General features: G+C 34.9%; 2 protein-coding genes across 3 annotated transcripts; both read left to right on the plus strand.

Annotated features, from left to right (window-relative positions):
• Window positions 1–1440: 1440 nt before the first annotated feature.
• LOC141627647 (ABC transporter G family member 32-like) lies at window positions 1441–7062 on the plus strand. Its single transcript, XM_074440877.1, has 6 exons — window positions 1441–1461; window positions 1570–1587; window positions 1879–1979; window positions 2336–2456; window positions 2638–2726; window positions 7017–7062. The coding sequence occupies exons 1-6, from the start codon at window positions 1441–1443 to the stop codon at window positions 7060–7062; spliced, it is 396 nt and encodes a 131-aa protein (XP_074296978.1).
• Window positions 7063–16987: 9925 nt separating this feature from the next.
• Window positions 16988–23689, plus strand: LOC141633399 (peroxisome biogenesis protein 22-like). Of its 2 annotated transcripts, none has more exons than XM_074445879.1 (9): window positions 16988–17194; window positions 18113–18343; window positions 18428–18475; window positions 19271–19327; window positions 19419–19520; window positions 22319–22384; window positions 22564–22665; window positions 22739–22871; window positions 23309–23689. In XM_074445879.1, exons 1-8 carry the CDS (start codon window positions 17183–17185, stop codon window positions 22841–22843), a joined length of 723 nt encoding a protein of 240 aa, XP_074301980.1. In that variant the 5' UTR covers window positions 16988–17182; the 3' UTR covers window positions 22844–22871; window positions 23309–23689. The 2 variants fall into 2 exon arrangements, with proteins under 2 accessions (XP_074301980.1, XP_074301981.1); XM_074445880.1 differs by having other exon boundaries at window positions 16989–17194; window positions 23409–23689.

Raw genomic sequence — 23689 nt, forward strand, 5'->3', positions numbered from 1 at the left:
ACTAAATTCCTCAATGTCGCGCATTCTTTTTCTCTTAATTTCCTTTTCTTTTCTCTCATAGAATAATTTTTAAAGTAATATTTATTCTCCGCCTTAGCAAAAAATTGACAGCTATCCCGCAACAAAATTTGGGTCATCGACAGAAAATGAAGAGAAATGGAGAAAGATGAAAATAAGAGGATTCAAATTACATAAAATCACTCTTGAGGGAACCGATTTGTCCATTATATTCAGAAGGCCACTACAATTATAATGGCATGAACTGAATATTGAATTTATGAAGTTAAATGGCCGATTTAAAGTCAGGAATGATAGGGCATGCAACCGAATGTCAACAAATATTTTCTAACGTTTGAACCAAATTCTACGAGTACATGAATTTGGTAATGCCATCTAAAATTAGAAACAATGACAATGTGCGTGCAATGACTTAAATTTAAGATTGTGTTATTTGGGGGTATTTAAAACTTAAAGAAAAGTTAATAAAGAAATAGACAATTATTAATTTACACATGTCTTCTCTTATTCTAAAGTTGAGACATAATTATTTTATTTATCCATGATAGTAATTTCAAGAAAGAAATTAAAGAACATTGTTATTATACTCCGTATAAAATAATGAGTCGTTAGATCAGTTCTACACGATTTTGCTCATAATAAAACTTTTACATGATGTATTCATATAAGTCGTTTAGAAAATTAAGGTAGTACTCTCTCCTCCCGATCATTTATTTGTCTATTCCATGTACCAAATTAGGTGTCATAATTTAAGGAGTGAAATAAAAAGTTAAAGAGGGAGATAAAGAGCTACCAAGGATTAAGGAGTTGAGCCGTCACTGAGGATATTTAAGGATATAAATGCGATGTTCATTTAAGTTTCTCTTAATTAGGAAACATGATTACCAAATGGAGGTTTTGTAGTGATTTGGCATTGTCACATGTTTTCGATGTAATTCTCAAGCTAACAAGAAAGTATGTGAAATCAAGCCAATATATATATATATATATATATATATATATATATATATATATATATATATATATATATATATATATATATATATATATATATATATATATAGAGAGAGAGAGAGAGAGAGGCCGGATCCGGTGAGGCCGTTAATTATGGCGAGGTTGCCGGCCTCACCAAATTCCTTCATTAAACTTGGGGCGGACTGAATGTGGACTGATATTAAACAAATTTTTCCTAATTTTTCATGTGGCCTAAATATTTTATCTATCTAAACTTTTCTACGCAAAACATCTAAACAAATTTTCTTCATCAACAAGCTACAACGATTCATCAATTGCAGTGATCAAACCCAAATCTGCTCCATAAACTAATCAATTGCAGCGATTGTTCATAGATTCCAATTGATGAATTCCGTGACGGCAACATCACAATGACGACTGGTACATGTGTGCTACCACAACATCACAATGACGACTTTCCTTCCTCAGGTACTTGATTTCTACTTTTTTTAATAGTATTTAATATTTGCATTTTCCACTGCCAATTAGTATATTTAATGGCATAATTATGTTGTTATGCCTATTGTTGTTCATCAGGCTCAGCTCAAAGGGCTGGTAATGTAGAAAATCCAGATCGGCATTGTTGTAAAACAGAATCCACAAATAATTGGGGATCATCATTAACAACAAGATGATGATTAACAGAATTAACAAAAGTGGAGTGAAATCCAGATTGAGAATGAGAAGAGTGAATTTGAACAAGATGAATACCTGTTCTTATGAATCGCACCATTATCGCCGATGCTAAAACACTTTGGGATGATTAGATTAGAGAGACTGAGATAATATAGAATACAGAGGAGAAGAGTAAATAAATCAGTGTAAATCAGTGTATCCTTCATTAAGCTTGGGAAGGATGATACGAGTTTGGTGGTTGATCGTCTTGTTGCTGCTTTTAATAATGATCCTCACTTGTTTTTTGATAGATTAAAACAGAGGTTTAATGTGTAAGTACTTCATTTATGTTTGCTTTCTTTTCATTTTCGACTTATATGAGACGGTTTTACATTTGAAACCAATCGCGTTCGGTCGTTATCTATATTAACGTATTCCTCGTTTAATTAACAGTAATGGGTTGTTTTCAGCCAAAATATAGTTAATGGATAGTTTTCTTATGTAAGGTCGTCTCACACGTAGGAATAGATGTTTTAATGTAGTACTCCGTCCGTCTCAGTCAATTGTTTAGCCTTTTATGTTAGGGTTTTTTTTTTGTTAATTAAAAGTAAAATACAAATGTTTTGTAGAACAATCATGCAGTTTTCATCTGAAATATCTGAATTGTGTGTTCAAATTGGCTTTATAGAGTAGGTTTGCAATTTCCAAAGGTTGAAATTCGGTTTGAGCATTTGGAGGTGAATGCTTTTGTACAAGCTGGAACCCGAGCATTGCCTACAATTCCCAATTTTGTCTTCAATATGAGTGAGGTTAGTTATTCAATTAATTGGAGCATCAGTAAATCCTAGATAGACATTCATATTGCTATGCACATATGTCTTGTATGAAACCGTCTGAGTCTCACAGGTAGACAACACTAATTAAGACCATGGAATAGTCAGATAGTCTCTTATGAGTACTCTCATTGGTTTTCTGAACAAACTTCTGTAGGCTTTTATGAGACGATTTGGCATTTTTCGAGGTGAAAGGATGAACATGTCGATTCTGAATGATGTTAGTGGCATTATAAGGCCTTCCAGGTAATGTTATTACCAGCTGTGCAGTCATTGCATTTGTCAAACATAGTTAATGATTTAATTATTATATTGAAGAAAAAACATATTTTGCTCTTGTTCTTATTTTGTGAATCCTAGAGTCTGTTTGTGAATCCTAGACCTTGTTTTGTGAAATTAGAAGGTAATATTGTGAAACTTGGTCATAAATTGGTTGAAATCACCTATTTTGCTCCTTTTCTTATTTTGTGAATTTTAGAGCCTGTTTTGTGAATCTTAGACCTTTTTTTGTGAATCTTAGAGCTTATATTGTGAAACTAAAAGGTAAAATTGTGAAACGTGGTCATAAATGGTTGAAATTATTTATTTTGTTCTTCTTCTTATTTTGTGAAGTCTAGACCTTATTTTGTGAATCTTAGAGCTTATATTGTGAAACTAAAAGACAATATTGTGAAACGTGGTCATAAATGGTTGAAATTATCTATTTTGCTCTTGTTCTTATTTTGTGAAGCCTAAACCTTGTTTTGTGAATCCTATGGCTTGTTTTGTGAAATTAGAAGGTAATATTGTAAAACTTGGTCATAATTGGTTGAAATCACCTATTTTGCTCTTGTTCTTATTTTGTGAATCATAGAGCCTGTTTTGTGAATCTTAGAGCTTATATTGTGAAACTAAAAGGTAATATTGTGAAACATGGTCATAAATGGTTGAAATTATCTATTTTGCTCTTGTTCTTATTTTGTGAATCTCAGACCTTATTTTGTGAATCTCAGACCTTGTTCAGTGAATCTGAGAGCTTGTTTTGTGAAACTTGGTCATCATAAGTGGTTAAAATCACCTATTTTGCTCTTTTCCTTATTTGGTGAATCTCAGACCTTATTTTGTGAATCTCATACCTTATTCAGTGAATCTTAGGGCTTGTTTTGTGAAACTTGATCATCATAAGTGGTTAAAATCACCTATTTTGCTCTTTTCTTTATTCGGTGAATCTCAGACTTTGTTTTGTGAATCTCAGACCTTGTTCAGTGAATCTTAGAGCTTGTTTTGTAAAACTTGGTCATCATAAGTGGTTAAAATCACCTTTTTTGCTCTGTTCGTTATTTGGTGAATCTCAGACCTTATTTTGTGAAACTCATACCTTATTAAGTGAATCTTAGGGCTTGTTTTGTGAAATTGATCATCATAAGTGGTTAAAATCACCTATTCTTTTTTTTATTCGGTGAATCTCAGACTTTGTTTTGTGAATCTCAGACCTTGTTCAGTGAATCTTAGAGCTTGTTTTGTGAAACTTGGTCATAAAATCACCTTTTTTGCTCTTTTCCTTATTTGGTGAATCTCAGACCTTATTTTGTGAATCTCATACCTTATTCAGTGAATCTTAGGACTTGTTTTGTGAAACTTGATCATCATAAGTGGTTAAAATCACCTTTTTTGCTCTTTTCCTTATTTGGTGAATTTCAGACCTTATTTTGTGAATCTCATACCTTATTCAGTGAATCTTAGGGCTTGTTTTGTGAAACTTGATCATTATAAGTGGTTAAAATCACCTATTTTGCTCTTTTCTTTATTCGGTGAATCTCAGACTTTGTTTTGTTCGTCAACATGAAGGTGGGAAAAGATCAGAAGCTATATACACAACTATACTAGTACAAAGCAAAATAACAAAGTGACAACTATTTCTTTTCAACAGCAGCTAACCAAAAAACGGAAAGTTCCAAGCTAAGGACTAGAGCACACCTCGAGAATCAATTTCTTCAGTCGTTCCTCTAATGGCAGGGGGAGCAGAGATAAGGGAACAACTCACATGATGAAAACTAGTGGAATGATTTAATTATTTTAAAACCAATTAGCTCAAATGGCAGAGCGTTGTGCAATGCACAAGGTGTGGGTTCGACTCCCATGTTGGTTATTGACGGCTACTGTTACTTCAAAGCCTAATTGGTATTTCTCTAGTGGATTTTTGGGTTTTGGCCTTTTCTGTCATGTCCAATTGCACCCAATTTAGATAATTTCTAACATTGACTTTACAAAGGACTCAAAATTGTAATCCTTTGCTCCTTTAGTGGCTCTGCACAACGTTTTGGCTTATGCACGCCGTTTGTGGACATCTAAGTTTGAGCTTCTTCTACTCATCCTCAATTTTGCACATCTGAGTACGGATTTGGCTAACTCATCCTCAATGTTATTGTATTTAAGTTTAATACACTAGATTCTTAAATTAACTAGGCTATATGAGATTCGAACTCATACCTTTGTGCAAGATTTGCACATTGCTCTCCCATTTGAGCTAATAGCCGTTAAGATATACGAGTACATAACAAAGATTAAATAAGGGGAACCTTAAGCTAATAGCCTTTAGATATGCAACAATGAAAAGTCTTTGCCAAGCTTAACATCCCGGTTTAAGGAGTTTCTTACAAGAATGATGAAAACAATTCTTCTGGAAAATGTACATTAAGATTGCAAGGGCTAAGCCAACACCCCCTAAAATTTTCAATGTGACGCAAGTTGTAAACTTGAAGACAATAAAGGGGTCACCTATCTCTGAGACGTTGGTTCGGTTCTACCCACTAGCCTAAGGATTGAAGGAAACTCATCAATCAACTACGCAACGATGAAGGGGCCGAGTTTTTCTGAAGTGATGTTTTAGCTAGCCTTGGCGAAGTTATAGCAAATCCAGATCCCGAGGAATTAATAAGTCTATTACCCTATCCACCTTTTGGTGCTAACAACAGCATAGTAACTGCGGTCCAAGTGAATTGGTTTTCGTGTGGCGGTATAGCCATAAGTATGTCCATTTCGCATAAGATCGCTGATGTAGCAACCTCTGTCGCGTTTATTAACACTTGGGCTTATAATAATGCTCGAGGGTTAATTTCTAGTAATAATCACATTCACACCAAAACGGTAACCTTTGATTCAAAGATAATTTTTTCCTCCCATGAATCTGGATGGGTTTTATGACCCTGAAAGTGTCATTTGTAAGGAAAAGATTGTGACAAAGAGGTTAATTTTCGACAAGGAGAAATTAGACGAGCTAAAAAAGAAATGTGATAACGAGCGACTAGAGATCCCCCCGACTAGAGTTGGAGTGGTTTCTGCCTTCTTCTGGAAAATGTACATTAAGATTGCAAGGGCTAAGCCAACACCCCCTAAAATTTTCAATGTGACGCAAGTTGTAAACTTGAAGACAATAAAGGGGTCACCTATATGAGATTCGAACTCATACCTTTGTGCAAGATTTTCTTGGTCAGAGGAACCATCTTCATCTGAAGATATATTCACATTGCTTGCAGATTCTTTAATCTCGATTCTAGCACATCAATTGCACTCAAAAAAGAAAAGACGGTCTTGGTAAGATTCAAAATATTTCAAACTTCTTGCCAAATGAGAATAGGAAAAAAACTATCAATCAAATTACTCGGTACTGTCTGTTGTCACCGTCTAACTCGGACTCAAAGAAACCGACTTTGAAAAACTTCCCAAGTGTTACGACTTCCGAGTAAATGAATAGTTCAACGATATGTTCTTTATCTCTATTATTTTCTTCTGAAACCAGTTTACATTAACACACATTGTTGAAATCAAGTACTCAATTTCTCTATATCACGATTCTTTTGTTTGTAATGTTCAGAGTCATTAGAAGCGTTGGCCAACTACATACCTGCACACACACAAATGCTTTCCTCATATCTCCTCAGCGGCGGCAACTTTCTGAAATCAAAATAGAAATATCAGATGTTTGAAACAGATAGGATTTTTCTTCACAGCACACTTCTTAGCAGTTTAAATAGTCAAGATTTCAGTTTCACCCAAAAAATATATCAACCACCTAAGAATGGCCCTATAAAAGACTTGCTTATATGCATAGGCTATACCGCAAGAAGCAAAAACAAGTACAGAATGTAAATTGAGGAAATGCAGTACGCTTTTGCAGTTAGAATCTTATATTTCTGAATTCTGACTAAAATCCAACAGGAATGATCAAAACACTCACGCCAAAAAAGGATCATCTTTGAGATACTGGAACAAATGTATCGCAATAACACCTTCATGTGATAAAATGATGCACGCAGTCAAAATTATAAATAGTTATTTGAAATGGATCACTACAGACTACACATAGGTTACCTGGGATAAAATTTTCGCACATTCTGCCATGGTTGAAAGTTCTCTTCTCTGGGATGCGAGTCAAACTTTTGTAATAATCTGTTCTCCAATTCCGCCATAAAAATCGAGCACATAGTTGATGTTTTAAGAAGATATTTGCTTCTAAATCTATACGCAGATTAACTTCTCACTTTTTTGGTTTTTCAGGAAGGAGGATAAGCATAATTCTCTGATTAAAAATGGCAACTGCTAGACATTTAAAAGTGAACTATGAACTCTTCCGATGTTGCATTGGTAGATAAGTCGACCAAAATTTTTGCCAATCCTCATCAACTGGTGTCAACGATAAAATCCTCGTTGCGAAACAACAGACCTACCATTGCAATACTCCTGAAGATTGGCAACGGCCACTTCCAATCCTCTACTAGCAGGGGCATTTCCAATGTTGGATTGCGCTCCTATTCCTTGTCTTCCTATATCTTCTTCAAAGAACCGCCCTGTTATAAGATCATGGGTTATAAAAAACTCTACACGTCCACTTTAAAAATAAAAATAACAAGAAAATATAGCAAACGGATATTGAACAAAGATATATATAACGACTAACGTAAAAAATATGTAAAAAGTAATCGGGTAAGCAAAAGCACAACATGTAAGATCGGGTTTATGATATGAGTTTGACATCTTACGTAGCTTCGAGCAATTGAAGCCGCCTCGAATACGACATCGTCATCGTAAAATAGCGGTGAGAGTTCCATAAGGTCACCAGGGTGCTTTGTTGAACTCCATGATGTACTTTAATTGTTTCAACCATATATGATGAATTAGACCAGTTCAATGACCTAGTTTTTAAATGACATCAAAGTGTAATACCTTTATGAGATCTATAGTTTGATTGGCGGTTTCTCTCTGGGAGAGCCCAGTCCAAACGACCCAGTGGCATGATCGGTTTGGTCCTGCTTTTGATGTGAGTGACTTGAATACAAGGCACTTTAGCAATGGAATATTTGGTCTGAACGACTTTGGCTTGTGACTATAAGACTGGCATTCCATGATCACATTTCATCAGGTAGATATCAGGTACATCTTGTATACGAGAGTTGTAAGTTTTAGATGGATTTTAGTGTACTCAACATATTATTGAATATGAAGCAAGTCAAGCAACACATCCAGTTCTTCTGATATGTCAATAGCTAGTCAAGCTAGACGAGTAGCTGATTAAGCTTCTCAACATGACTAATTATATTACAAACTAGAATTCTGAAGTAGCACCAGACGCTGCTTAAAGTTACATAAAAAATACACTGAAACAAATAAGATAGGAGTGTAATAAGAGCTAGTGTGTTAATCTCGAAAGACTTGCTAACTAACTAAAAAATCTCCGAAAAGCTCTGACTATATACACAACAACCATCACACGAATTATGTAAAAATGTGTGAATTGTATATTGCAACAACTCCGATATATGTTCTTTTTTCAACTCGACGATTAATAATACTGCTAAATCAAAATTACAAATTATGTAATCTGAAGCAGGTTAACCATACTCCTTATAAGCAGGTTAACTAAATAAGCAAGAAAATCAAATTCTAGTAAAGAAAGGCAAAGGAACATACAAAGAAGCGGAGAAATCGACTCCAATTGTTTTTATGCGTTCTTACCGTGCTCCATTATTCTCAGAAAACGATCAACAAGATGAATCGAATTCTAGTAAAGAAAGGCAAAGGAACATACCTGAAGAAGAACAACAATAATTTAACGAATTAAATAAGACGATTGAAAATTAGGGTGAAAATACGGAATGAAAGCAAGATGAATCGAAATGTAAATTAGTAGATCGAAAATATATAATTTGCGTATGATGATGGCAGTAGAAAAGCTCACTGATAATGGCGGTCGAAAGCTCAATGAAAATGAAGATCGAAAAGCTCGGTAATGGCGAAGACGTAGTTGGTTCAGTAGCTGAGTTGAAGACGAGTTGAAGATAGAGAAAGAGGACGCTGGAAATGAGGAGTTTTGAGGGGAAATGTTTAGGTGGTTGGGATGGACACGTGGTAACATCTGGTGAGTTTATAATATATAGATCTGACGGTTTAAAATGAGTCCAGCCGCCTTACCCTAAGAAGGGTGCCTCACATGATTCAATCTCTCTCTCTCTCTCTCTCTCTCTCTCTCTCTATATATATATATATATATATATATATATATATATATATACATATATATTGATGACGAGTGGTTTAATCCCCCTGGGCACATGAAATACCCTGCAAACCACGTGTGCTAGGTAAGACATCCCTTAGGATAGACAGGTAACCGTAACACTCCCGTGTACGGAGTCGAACCCGAGACCTCTCAATTCGTTGCCAATTTGCAACGCTTTGAGGCACTTCCGCGCTCCACTACACTCAAACCACTTTTCTTAAGCTAACATTTACGAAAGAATCACCATAAAAGTCCTGTAATTTTCACGGGCAACTAAACTAGTTTATAAATTAGTTAGTAATTAAACGTATTTAATTATTTTATTTAGGTGACGGTTTTGTGGAAGATTATTATTATTATTCGGATTTCTTATGGAGTATGCTAAAAGGCAGGTTAATCCTACTCAGTTTCAATATATTTGAATGGTCATGTGAGTCGTGTTTTAGTGGTCATTGTATTATAACATGTTGTCATAAATTCATATGTTACTAGAAATGCATTATAACATGGTATTGGTTAAGACGATTTGATGAGTCGGTAATTGTCATATTGTGTGGTATCTTGCATTTATTGTGTTGGTCATGCATATTGGAGGACATGACGGTTTATGTTGGTTACTTGTTGTTGAGACCGCCTCACGCTCTGGTCGCCTCTTGAAGCTTCCCACTCCAAGAGGGATGTGCACATTAATGACTTGAGTACGGAGGGACTCGTGTGGTTGAGACACGACCAATATGAACCCTTAATAACGGAGACATATCTTTATGAGTTTTGCAATATTTTACAACTACATAAAACTGAATGATGTTACAAAAAACAGCAGTTATCATAATTATATATATTTAGTGCGTTGAGAGAGAATATTAGATCTCTTACAACATAATTTTACCTTGACTATTTACAATTAAGAGTATTTGCTCCTTATACACATCTCGCAATATCACTGATTCTATTACATAGAATGCACTGGCACTTAGTAATATCTCTGACAATATCAGTTAGTAGTTTATGTCATTTTTTAAAATAGTTGGGTTACCAAGTTAGTATAATAATGTCAGTTAGTAGTATATATTTTATGGCACCGCTAAAAACGTTATTTGACGTTACCATGGTCTGGTAAAGAAAACTATTAAAGTTAACAAAAAGTCAAATTATGCTACAAATGGAAGCAAACAAAATATCGGGGATTGATTTAGATGAGGACAGATTAATCATCAGTTCCTATAACAAAAAAGTAACGAAAGCGTTGTGGCATTTAGTATTTAACTATATCAGTTGTATACTAACATTCAGAGATATAGTTGGATTATAGAGTTGCCGTTCTTATTGTCTTAGCACCACATCTATTTTAACGAAATAGTCTTTGACTACTTATCCTTAAAAACTCCATGCAAAATATATAATACGACATCTTAATTTGGTAAATTATGAAAACTTCTTTGTAAACAATGTCCTTCTTGTGGACTTGATACATTAGGTCTCTATCATCGATGTAAAATCTTAATCTCTCGGATGACGTTGTTCTTGAAACTACATAAAGTTGGCCATTAATAAAAACTGGTTTCGGCAGGTAAATTTCAACATGATTTAGTAACTGTCCCTAACTCTTGTTTATTGTTATGACGCAGCATTAGAGCCGGCAAACAATGACACGACATGAAAACACGACAAGAATCCGACACGAAATTAATAGGTTTGGGTTGACATTTAACGACCCATTTATGTAAGTGAGTCGACACGAACACGACACGAGATTTAATTGGGTTAGGTTTGGGTTGAGCACTCTACACCCGAACCCGGCACGAATAACTTATTTACTAAATTAATCCCAAATTTTCTTGATCCTCACATAAATATACTTACACTTTCCAAATATGACATGACACGAAAATACGACACGAAATTCATGGGTTAGGGTTGAGCTTTGATGACCTATTAATTGGATCGACACGAACACGACACAAGATTTAATTGGGTCGGGTTTGGGTTGAAGAGTTCGTGACCCGTTTAAATGTGACACCTGAACCCGACACGAGTTGATCTGTTTGTCACGTCTACGTAGCATGACCTCAACGTATATATTGTCTCTACTTAAGAACGAAAAGAATCTTTGTATCTGAGGAAGTCATCACTATCCTCGGGTTCAGTACTGTGACACCCCGCGATAGCGCGGAATACATAACTTATAAATTTAAGCGGAAAGTAGGGGATTTTTGAAACTTTTAAAATTTAAAGCGCTGGTTCATTAAAATCTAAAACATAAATAAATAATGCGGAAAAAAAGATTTAAAATTATACAAACGTGATAGTCAAGGTGAGGGAAAATATATCCCTCGAATGACAATACAATAAAAAGGTGAGTCTAAGGAATCCTAATAAACCGACTACAAGGCCAAGGTGCTCGCTAGCTCACACATGTCTTCACCCCATAGATGCACCAACTAATACCTGTCATTCATGTAAACATGAACGCCACAGTCAGTGGAGAGTAACTCAAGGTTCTCCCAGCCACAAAATGTCAAAATGAACACAACAAAGAACTCAATTAGATGAATCGTGTAATATACGTACAAAAGATATGAACATCAAGTTTATATATTTAAACATGCCAATTAAATGCGATGGAAAATGATAGATCAATATTAGCATAATGGGGACTCATTATTCATGTGAAACAGTTAAGTAGGGATCAATCAATGCAAATTACAAGAATAGAAACTGTAGCCATCATTTGAAAAACCTCTTAGCAAACATTGTACGGGACGTGGCTACTAATGTCACATTCATACTTATGGCTTGCATCTCACCATAAGAACGGATGGGAACATCAATCCCGACAATCATATCGCAACTAGAGGGCTTATAGCTCACCCCTAATATCCGATAGGACCAAGACAAACAACACAAGAAAGACAAATACCAATATCTATAACCAAGCAAGACCTTTACTACTCATATATAAATGTATAATTCCCCTGGTAGGACGACAATGGTACTCCCAAGACTCGGTCCTAGTCTAAATCGCCGGACTCTCGGGACAAAGATTTCCCCCGATTCGACATGCGGCAGAACGGTCCACATCCAAGACTCGATGACAGATCGGAAATCGAGAACCCACAATCGGCAGGACAGTCCGAAAGAGGCGGAAGATATGAGCTAAACCCACAATCGGCAGGACAGTCCGAAAGAGGCGTAAAGATAAGTCAAGCAATACGGTATAGCATAAAGGCATTATCAAACGAATACGACTCAACCAAGCGATACGAATCAACTTGGAAAGAGACTACTACATGTAATGAACCGATGATAATCCAAGTGAGACATTTCATGCCAAATCATAATCATGAATATGAATAAGTAACCCATTTCTTCAATATTTGTCACTTGAATAAAAATGTAAACAAACGGAGATGAACCATTTATAATAAGCAAAACAAGCATCCAATTATAAATGACTCAATTTAATTAGATAAGTAGAATAATTCACTCACATTTGAGATACGATAAATAAATGAGAATGAACGGATTAAAAATTCATATTATAGGTAAGTAAGGCATTTCATCAAGTTTTGACTTGAATAAATAATAAATTTCACATTTATGATTAATGTGAGAAAAATATATGAACGGACGATATTTAACGAGCTAAGTTATAGCATGAGACGGGAATTAAATAAATCAAACACGAATATAAACCGACTCGATAAGGCACGCAACACGAGGCTAGGCCACGGCTCAACCATGGCCATACCTCTACACGTGGCTAGGGCCACAACCGCCCACCCTTAGCCATCGCTAGGCCGGGCGGGCCATGGCCGAGCACGCCCGTGCCACAAGGCCGCCTGTGCCATCGCTAGCCTCGCTCGGGTTGCAAACATCGTCAAAATAGGTTGCTAAAGCAACCGTGCACAACCTACAACGCTATTTTTTTCTCGTCGAGAGCGGTCCCAAACAAGACAGATTTGTGCCCAAAAACAGACTCAAACACGCCCTATTCTTGTCCTAAAACGGTCCTAGACACGCATACAACCCGTCCCCAAAATCTGTCCCGAAGTGCTGCAAAGTTGACTCAAAACAATCCTGAAATAGTATATATGTATCGACCAATACAGCTACTTAAGACGCGCCATAACAGTCCCAGAAATGCAAACAACTAGTCCCCTAAACTCAACATGTAATCGTCTCACAACCTGCATTTTTAAGCACCAAAACCGGTCCCAACGAGGTACCATTTTCACGACTAAAAACAATCTCGAATGCCCTGCAAAAACGCCTCCCGTAACAACCTAAAAACAGTCCCGACAACTTACATAAAGCTATCCCTCACAACTGCCCAAGAACAGACCGTATCGCACCTAAGGACACTCTGATTCCGTCTTACAAAGAGCCCATAACAAAGACCCAAATAGCTTACTCCATCGCGTTAAAACAGTCCCAAAACTTCGAGTAAGGCATCCCAAAACAGTCCATGAACAACCATGAACGACCTGCACAAAGTGACTTAAGAACAATCCACTTTCCAACTAAAAACGGCCCCGAAAAACACAGCAAAACTGTCCCAATTAAAACAGTCCTAAAACAAATTGCTCAACACATTTTAACAGTCCCAAAATGTCCCAAAGTACTGCAGCGGACTCAAAAATGAATCTAATATACTTGCACAATACCATCCTAAGACTACTCAATTTCAGCACTCGAAAAAAAACACATTCATGGTTCCAAACTAGACTAAATGAGGAGCACATAAAAACAACCTAGTTCAAACATTATTTTGATACGGAAATTATCAAACAAATGAGAAAAACATAAAAGGATCAAACTTTATCAACAAGAGCACATAAATCGACATATAAGATGGAATTTCGACATTTTGTCGAGTAACCTATCACCGTTACCTTTTTGCTCTTCTAAACGACTGAGGAATCGCCCAAGGATGACCTTAAACCCAAAAATGGAAGAAATTAGACCAAAATCCGAATCCCTTGTAAGACGGCCGTTCTGAAATAGGACGAAAGTTTGGCTCTTTCTTACATACAAAGAAGGAGGGCGAGAAGAGGAAGCTATTGGTGCAAAATTTATCGAATTTGGTTGAGAAACGGAAGAGAAAATGGGGTTTGAGGCTCGGCAAAAATGGCGGATTTGGCCTCTTTTGTTTGTTGTTGCTGTAAGTTATACACAAAAGAAGAAAAGGGGGATGAATGGGAAAGTGACGGGGTAGTACAACAAGAATAATAATAATAATAATAATAATAATAATAATAATAATACTAATAATACTAATAATAGTAATAATAATAATAGTAATAATAATAATAATAATAATAATAGTAATAATAATAATAATAATAATAATAATAATAATAATAATAATAATAATAATAATAATAATAAAAGAATTATTTAAAAGTAGAGTGTAAGAGGGTGGGTGAGAGTAATGTGTTGTCGGAATCGGGTTGGTCTGAATTGAAATAGCTTTATAAGAGAAAAGCGACGATCTTTGCTAGACGGAAATGTGTCTATAACTTAAGACAAAAATATTATTATTATTATTCTCACTATTATTACTCTCCGACTGAATATATTTATTTTTATATAAACAAGCTTGTAAAAATGTAACTTTTATAAAATTTATGTTTAAAACGAAATTAATTAAATTAATTAAATTAAATACTTTAAAATATAAATAAAACAATAGAACGGTTAATTAAATTATAAATGCTAAAAATGGGAAATTCGCGGGTGTTACAAGTACCTTTTACCGACTTTGGAACCCGTAAGTATCTTCCCTTCTACTATGAATTTTCTAGGGCGATTGATAATAAGACAGGTCTCGTTAGATAATCCTCTTACGGAGTTAATGTTCCTCTACAATTACGTAACCGGCATACCAAATTTGGTAGAGCATATTATTATGATGAGTTATATTAAAAAAATTCATGATGTATACTCTCTCCCCTTCTTAAACTCTTCCACTTGGCTTTTTAGAGGTCAAACTTTTACAACTTTGACCATTAATATGTCGAAATCATGATCAAACTTCCGCATTAACAATTGTGTAAAAGCAATACAGAAGATCATTGCGAAGAAGATAAAATACATTTAGTGTGAAATTCCTAAAAGATAATGAATCTTACTCCCAAAGTCTACACGAATTAAAATACCCGACAAAATCTCGCATAATGAAAACAAAAGCTAAGCCTAAAAGTAAGGATGCCAAATGGGGGATAAGACATGACAAATGTAAGCCTTCTCATATTCGTATTTAATAGAAAAATTATATGCTCCTACTTGTCGCAAGTAAAAATTTTCAAAAACATAACCGCTTCAACTTTGTCTATTCTATAACTTTCTCAATAATTATGATATTATTTTACCCTTATATAACACCCATGGTTGGCACGATTTAAAATTCAGTTTGAGTCCAATACTTGCTACATCCAAGACAAATGCGATATAGTTGGACACTTGTGATAGATTTTCCTTTTTGATCAAATTAATTTACTTTTTTCTTATTTTAGAGCTAACAATCATTTTTATTCTTATGTAGAAAGCTAACATTTATTTTTAGCCAATTACTTATTTATTCCGTTCCTCATGATTTTGGAGTATATATGTACCTTGTGTTACAATGCCTAATTGTTAATATTTATTTTGAACCAATAGCTATAATGGAGATTATAAAATTAAAAATGGGATTAACTTAAGATCAATTACTAACAACAGGGTTAAAAATAAGTAAATATTGGCAAGAAAAAAAACATCAACAAGTAATTAATTAGATATGAGAAAGGTCGGGAGATCATGAAAAATCCGATATTTAGGTTTTATTTCAAAGAAATTAGTTACCTGTTTTTTTTTATTATTCAATTTATAATATGAAATATAGAGAACTTATTAGGTCCTTTTATATCATTTTACCAAAAAAAACATCTACATTTCGGTTAGTTTGCCAAATATTTTTGGCTTAACCAATTAAATTATCACCTCTTAATTTTCAGTTACCTTTTAATCTACATTTTTAAGTATCGGTTAACTTTTCAGTTAGTATGACAAATGAAATTTAAGATATAGTAGAGTTAATTATATTTTACTCCTTTTTTAAATCCACATTCTAAAAATTACCCCCTTTTGAAATTTTTTGCTAAAATTACTCCCTTATGTTGCATTTTTCCTAAAATTGCTTCAAAACTTCAATTTAAGTGACTTATTTTGTCTGTTTTGAACTCTTCCTCCATTTGTTTACATAGTTATACCTTTCAAAATATAAATTGGCTAAGGCATAAAAGGGAATAAGTTCAAAAACAGACGAAATAGGTCACTTAAATTGGAGTTTTGAAATAATTTTAAGAAAAAATGCAACTTGGAAGTAATTTTAGCAAAAAATGCAAATTTCAAAAGAGAGTAAAATCTAATTAACTCAATATAGTATATGAATAATGTTTATATTATAATTTAATCTACTTATATTAGGATGCTGACTTTATTAAAATATTAGAAAATCTACTTTTATTAGGATAATTTTATTAAATTTGTTTCAAAATCTACTCTTGTTAGGAATTCTGAAAAAGTTGGACTCTCTAATATCGCTTGAAAAGTTTCTGCTTTATATATATGTATTGATGATTGATTGATTGATTGATTTTTGAAAAGAAAGAAACTTTATTGAAAGGTGTTCAAATTAATAAGATAGGAAGATTTATACGGAGTACCTTATTTGAGTAATTGAAATACAACTTTTACATATTATTCAAAATTGAGTAATTGAAATACAACTTTTACATATTATTCAAAATGATATTAAAAGATCTAAACAATTAGGGGAAGGACAAATTTGAAACACAAAATCTAATATATAATGAACCAACGTATTTATAAATTTTATTCATATTTTAAAAGGTAAAAATCTTGAAAAATTAAATTGAATTAAGAATAATAAACTAGTCAAAATTCATGAAAAATAATCTAAAAAGATTGTGCGGTGAGTAAGTATCAAACACGCACGCAACATTCAGATCTTCAGTTTGACGCTCTCGATGAGACGGAATCGCACGAAAGTTGGTTAGACGCTTGCGAAATAGCATCAATCCTAAAATTGCAACAAAAATGTCACTCAAACCCTAGAAATTTCCATCCCTAAATTCCCATAAACTTTATTTTTCAAATCAATATGCTGAATCAGGTGATTTTCTCTAATCTCATCTTATTTTATCCGTTAATTTAAGATTTGTCTGTCATTTTTTTCTTTGTAAATTTGCTTGAATTATTTGGCTGTTATTAAATGTATTCAAATTATGAACTCAGATTGTACTATTTGTGAACTGAGATTATTACAGAATGTGAACATCTTCAAGTATTTACTCCGCATCTGTCTATATCATTCATTACTACGCTTTACTTTGATCCGTAATACTTGCACTTTCGATATCGACGCTTTGCAATCCGCTTTTTTTTTTTTTTTTTTTTTTTTTTTTTAATTTTACCGTTGTTTTCGACTTGGTGATGCTCGGATTTTTCTAAAATTTGAGGAATGCAGTTGCACCTGAATGAATCTTTAAATTGGCTATGGCAATATGACAGTTTGTTTAGTAGATACAGTTTAGTCACTTTAGCACAATTCGAAATCAGTGACTCAAATTTCAAGAGTGAAGGGGCATATGGTTATACTTCTTGTTACTTTTGTGATGAGATGTCATTTGGTTGTGTGCATTTCCGTGTTGCTCATTTTGTACGTATTTCATCTTAAATGATTTTGGAGGCTTGGCGTGAGATTGGCAAAGAATGAAGCAGAAGTTGTCACAATACAATAGCTAGGTTTTTGTTTCTAACCATACTATTGAAAAGAATAGCGAGTATGCTAGCTGTGTAATTTTTGTGATTGGGTGAGATCGTGCGCATGATGTTTGAGTTGACGTGTATGCAAAGTTTTTGTGGCTTGCAGTCTCTCCATTATCGATTCTCTCTTCTTATTTGTTAGCTGAGCTGATGGTACGGAAATGCATGTACTGTTGATGTTAATCGGTGATAACGTATTGTTGTTTGACTATATTTATGAATGTGTTTTTTAAATATAGGAAATCTAATATAGAATATATGGTAGGATATAATTTCTGTTGGGGCAATCGCTGGACTTGCAATTGCTCTAGTTTTTACATGGAGAATACTTCGAAGTGCACCACAAAGAACGCAACCTAAGAGGCAACCTAATGTAGCTAGTAGTTCTAGAGTCACTTCACAGCCAAATGCTGCTGTGGTATCTTCTGGTGCTTCTGTGTCGCTTGAGGATTCCAGGGCACAAAATGTGGTTGATGACTTCTTCCAGCCCATTAAGGTGTGTCAAAAGGTTCACCTTCTTCCCATGTTCCCTGTGACTATAGTACTATACTGTTCTGAAAAGTTGTCTCTATTGTTTCAGCCCACATTAGCGCAAATTGTGAGGCAGAAATTGTGTGAAGGAAGGAAGGTAAATATTTCTTCAATGTTCTGCCAATGTACAGAATATTTTCGTTATTTTTTTACCTACCTATTTGTCTATCATGCTCTATTGCGTGAACTCTCTTTGTGATGCTTTTGTCTTGACATGACATTGTCTCGATAGAGCTAATACTATTGGTCTGAAATTCATTAAAAACCTGAAAATTTTACTATAGGTCTGGAAATCACTAAAAAATGGGAAACTGTAGTGTTAGTTTTTCTCCCTTAAAAATTTGGAGACTTAAATGGAAGGTATGAAAGCTGTGAACGGAACTTGCACGAAGCCAACCGAAGAAAGTACAGATCTATTGTAAGACAAGTCAAAAAGTGGAAAAAAATAAATTACAAAACAAACCAATAACAAAGTCTAAACAGGAAATAAACCCTGAGTAGCAGACACTACCTCCACAATCATGGGTTGCTGGAGTTTGATTTTGTTCCAGGAATTGGATTCGAATACTAACGTAAAGATACAATGACGCTGTTACTAGTGTCATATTTAGGATATCGAATGGGATTGGGATGCTTTATTTATTAGCGAGATCAAAGTAAGGAAATAATGGGGTTCCATTTTTTGCCTCAAATTGAAGTGTTCGTAGTCCATAATCATTTTGCATGTTAAGTAGTGAATGCCGATGCTTGGCATAGAACAAAGCCTCTGATTGACATTTCACTAAACACCCACTTTTGACATGATATTCCAAATTTCCAACTACCAAAGGATTATCTGTTTCAGAAACATCTTTTTTATTGTTTTAAGTAATCATCTTTGTCTTCTGTGTAGGTGACATGCTGCTTGATTGGTGTCATCCTTGAGGAAACAAGTCCAGAGGAACTTCAGGTGCAATATTTTTATCTCTTCGTTTCCAGTTGCCTGGAAAGATTACAAAATTGCTATTGATTGGTAGCTAACTTGTACTTTGTTTATGCAGAAGAAAGCCACAGTTAGATCTTCTGTGTTAGAAGTGTTATTGGAGATTACAAAATATTGTGACCTCTATTTCGTGGAGAGTGTTCTTGATGATGAAAGCGAAGTATGTAAGAAGCTTGCTCCAACCAGAATCAGTATCTTGACTTAAATCATTTTATTTCTTTGACATGGATTCTTTCCTTATATGTTTTTTGGTTGTTCATTCAAGTTTATGCACTTGTTCACTTTCCATGGATCTGATTAAAGTTAGACACTAACAAGCCTTAAGGATGAGCTGTGATAAGTGCAGGAGAACATACTTTCTAGCTTGTTTTCTCAATCATACAAGAAGATGGAACGAAAATCTTTAGTTATCTTAAGCTCACTATATTTTCAGATTTGGAATGGCGTTAACTGGAAGAGATTCCCCTTACTCTTGGGTATTCAGAAATCTTAACATATACAAGATGAGTCAAATCTCAGTCGGCCTGCTGGCTGCTTAGTCGCGGTAGGGTGACCAGGGATGAAGAGAAAGTAGAGATTAGAGTCCTGAAATTTCTACACTCAAACCACTGCAATGTTATTTCCAGATGGAATTTGTTGATTCCTCTAGACTATCCCATTGTCTGGAGGCCAAATATGTCGTATAATAAGTTATAGCTCCTCTTGCCAATAAGTGGATCTCTGTGCCATTCTGCCCTTCCGAACTTTCTAACGATGACATCATGTTAGGCTTGTAGCTCTTATGAACTTACAACTTCACTACTTAGTCTATCCTACAATACTTTTAGTTCCTTGGGCGTTTACCACTTGGATAGATTAATTGAAGTTTTAATTAATAGAGAGAATAGTCTAGCAAGATTTAGTCGTTTTTTCCTGCTTAGAAATGTTGAACTTGAGGGGTTTGGTTATTCTCGTTGTTATGGTAATCAAGTAATCTCTATAGGTGAAAGAATCTCCTAAAGTGTTAAAACATACTCCCTCCTATTGAGCCTATAGTTCCCCTTTCTCTAATATATGTGAGGAGTATTATAATGAAAGGGGAACATTAGGCTGAATAGAAGGGAGTACAAGTTTTTAGGATTTCCCTTGTCTCATGTTAACACCATGTGATCCAAAATGCTCGAATGCTCAATCAATGAGGTCGCTCCAGAATGCTTGTTTTCCCTCATTGTTTCAGGGAATGCATGGCTTGTTATTTTTTTTACATCTTTAGTAGTATGAAGGAAAGTTTGATAGATAGTTTTGCTTTAGAACCTTTTAGCTTTCTTATTTTGGGACTCTTATGAACTTCTATTCTATGGTTTACCCACAGGTGTTTGTGGTTTCGCTCTGGGTTTCTAAGGCACCTCACATGTGAAGGAGGAGTGTTAAGAACTCATGTAGTGTGGTTTACCACTTGTGAGTGTCCCATATAGATTATTGACAAAATGAGGAGGGAGTTCAATACTATTTAAACAATTGAGTTCATCTTTGGCTTAGGAAGTGGGCTTTCTCTTTCTCTCCTATTTATGGGTGTGGCCCAACCTTTCATGACCTATGTTACTCCGACTCTTCTAATTCCCTCACGTACCCGTGTTCAACACTCGACACTCGGACAAGGGTATGATACTTCGACACCTCGTTTTAAACCAAAATATGCATATTTTTCATAAAAATGGCCGAGTCCGACACTTGGACACGCACCCGTGTCGGATCCTTCTAAACAAGTCTGAGCAACATAGTTCATGACTTTAACTGCGATTACGTGTTTGGTGTCGACAGTATATCAGTGAGGTACCCTCTGCTTTAGCATATTTACATCAAGGTACCTCGAGGTTTGGGGATTGAATTGCAGTAACCGAGTATTTGTGGTTACATTATGCTTTGATTTTCAAGTATGCTAAGGTTGGTGATAAATGAATTTAATTATGTAGGTTACCTATTTGTTGTTATTCATGATAGAACCTATAGACCTAATTAACAAATTAACAATATGAGAAGTGGCGATTATTTGCTGTAAGAGTTTTGATAGCATCATTGAATAGCTATATATGAGTTATGATTCCTTATGAATGAAAGTTTTCAGCGAAGGAACAAGTAACCTTAAGATTAACTTAGTAATAATTCTTAACAGAAATTTTAAAGTTTGTAAAATCAGCAAATCTATATTTTCAAATGTGAAATAGGGTGAAGAAGTCATTTCTTATCTTAAGGTTTTGAGGTGTTTGATATGGTTACTCAGACACACCGACACGTGTCGGACACGGCTATTTGGCGTGAATTTTCCTGTTTTGTGGTCTAAATTGAAGTGTCGTGTCGTGTCGGACACCGACACGTGTCTGACATGCGACACGGCAGTTAAGTGAACATAGCCTATACATTACATGATGATTACTTGTTTATCATACTTGTGCTGAATAACTTTGAAATCAATGATAACATTTTATTTCAGTGATTATGAAAAGCCAATGTTTAAATTAGTCAGAATTCAGGTTACCTTTTTTGTACTTGTTAGTTGTCAGTTATCACTTATCACAACTTTTCATGAAGGTATCTTCGAGGAAAGTTTCTCAATTAAAGGATATAGATCTACTTACTGGTTTCATCTGTTGCTTGTATGTTGTTTCAACTTTCAAGTGTATTATCACCTTGAGATTACTTTTCATCCAAAGGTTATGTCATCGTCCTACTCAAACAAAGAATCGCCGTATGATTGATTTCTTATGCATGCTTGGTCGTAAAATTAATCAGCTTGTTTACTTTTGTGAATGTCGTCTGATCTGATTTAGATGTTTAGTTTCATACTTTCAAGGCTGATATCATTTCCCGTTAATTGTGGTTCTATATGTTTTTGATTCGTTTTGCTCTTCTATTATCTGGAGTTACGCTGGAAATGATGATATTCGTGTAGTTCTCAAAATCCTTCTGATTAATTTGCAGAAAAGAGTTCTTTTGGCTCTTGAAGAAGCAGGAATATTTACATCCGGAGGTTTAATTAAAGACAAGGTAAATGAATCCTTGAACTAACTAGTTATCACATTAACTATATTGTTTTGTACACTCGCTGGTTCTGTTTAATTAAAGACAACACAAAAGAATCCTTGAAAAGACAAGGTTAAATTACTTACTACTTTACTAGCAGGAATGCTAAGCATTTTAATTCAGCCATCATCACACACTTGCAGGTTCTGTTTTGTAGCACAGAAATTGGGCGTACGTCATTTGTTCGGCAATTAGAGCCAGATTGGCATATTGATACAAATCCTGAAATAATTTCTCAGTTAGCGGTAAATCTATTTCCATAGTCTTGATTTGGCATCATATTGTTCTTGGCTCATGATCTCATTCTGCCTTGTCCAGAGGTTCATTAAATATCAGCTTCACATTTCCACAAGTAGACCCGAACGAATTGCACCCAATGTGTTCAGCTCCACATCCCTGGAACATTTCTTTGGATGCACGTGATTAGTAACAAGTTCAGACACTCTATAAGGTGGTCCTCGTACTCCTCTTTTCTACAATTTTCATAGAGCAGATAACTTATGTTTACCTTCCTATCATAGTTTAAAATAGCACCCTTTGGGTGCACTTATGACAATGTCAAGGCATCTTAGGTGTACCTTTTGCATAAGGCCCTGCTAACGACGAGTCAACGTGCACTATTAATCTATTATGTAGTTTCCATATTTTTTGCTCTAGTTTTTTTTTTTCCTTCTATATCCTTCTCTTTGCCCCATTTAACCTTTTTCAAATTGAAAACAAATTTTATTGCTGCGCAAAGTTATACATTCCGTTGTTTGCAAAGACTGTGTGCCTTGTGAGCATGAGGCGTGTGCCATCACCTCAGGCCTTGAACGTCATCACCATAGTCTTCATCTTGTCGTGTTTTCCGCCTTATAAAACTAAAAGCTTTTTGTGTCTCATTTGCAGGTTGGTAGGGCACATTCAGAAATCATGTGGTTGATTAGATTTTCTTGTAATTTGGTGGTTTCATTTTTCAATGTCCATGATAATCATGTGTGCCAAATAGATGCTCGTGGAATTCGCTCTTTGTGAGAAGGTGCTGCCATGGATCAGTCGCACACGAGTACAGGAGACTGCTGTCTGCAATTTCTGATATTGCATGTTATCGAATCATTGTAGAAGTGTATGAGAACAGTGGATTTCTGTAGAAATGAATATTATGTTATCTGTGTGTCATAGCAACTCGTTGTAATAAAATCAGACGCTGTATTAATGTGAAACGAAGCACTATTGAACTTCGAAACAAAACTTGGCTTTGTCTATACAATGGAGTTTACTTCTCGCGTC

Source organism: Silene latifolia, chromosome Y (genome assembly GCF_048544455.1).
Source record: "Silene latifolia isolate original U9 population chromosome Y, ASM4854445v1, whole genome shotgun sequence".
In the NCBI taxonomy this organism is placed as follows: Eukaryota; Viridiplantae; Streptophyta; class Magnoliopsida; order Caryophyllales; family Caryophyllaceae; genus Silene; species Silene latifolia.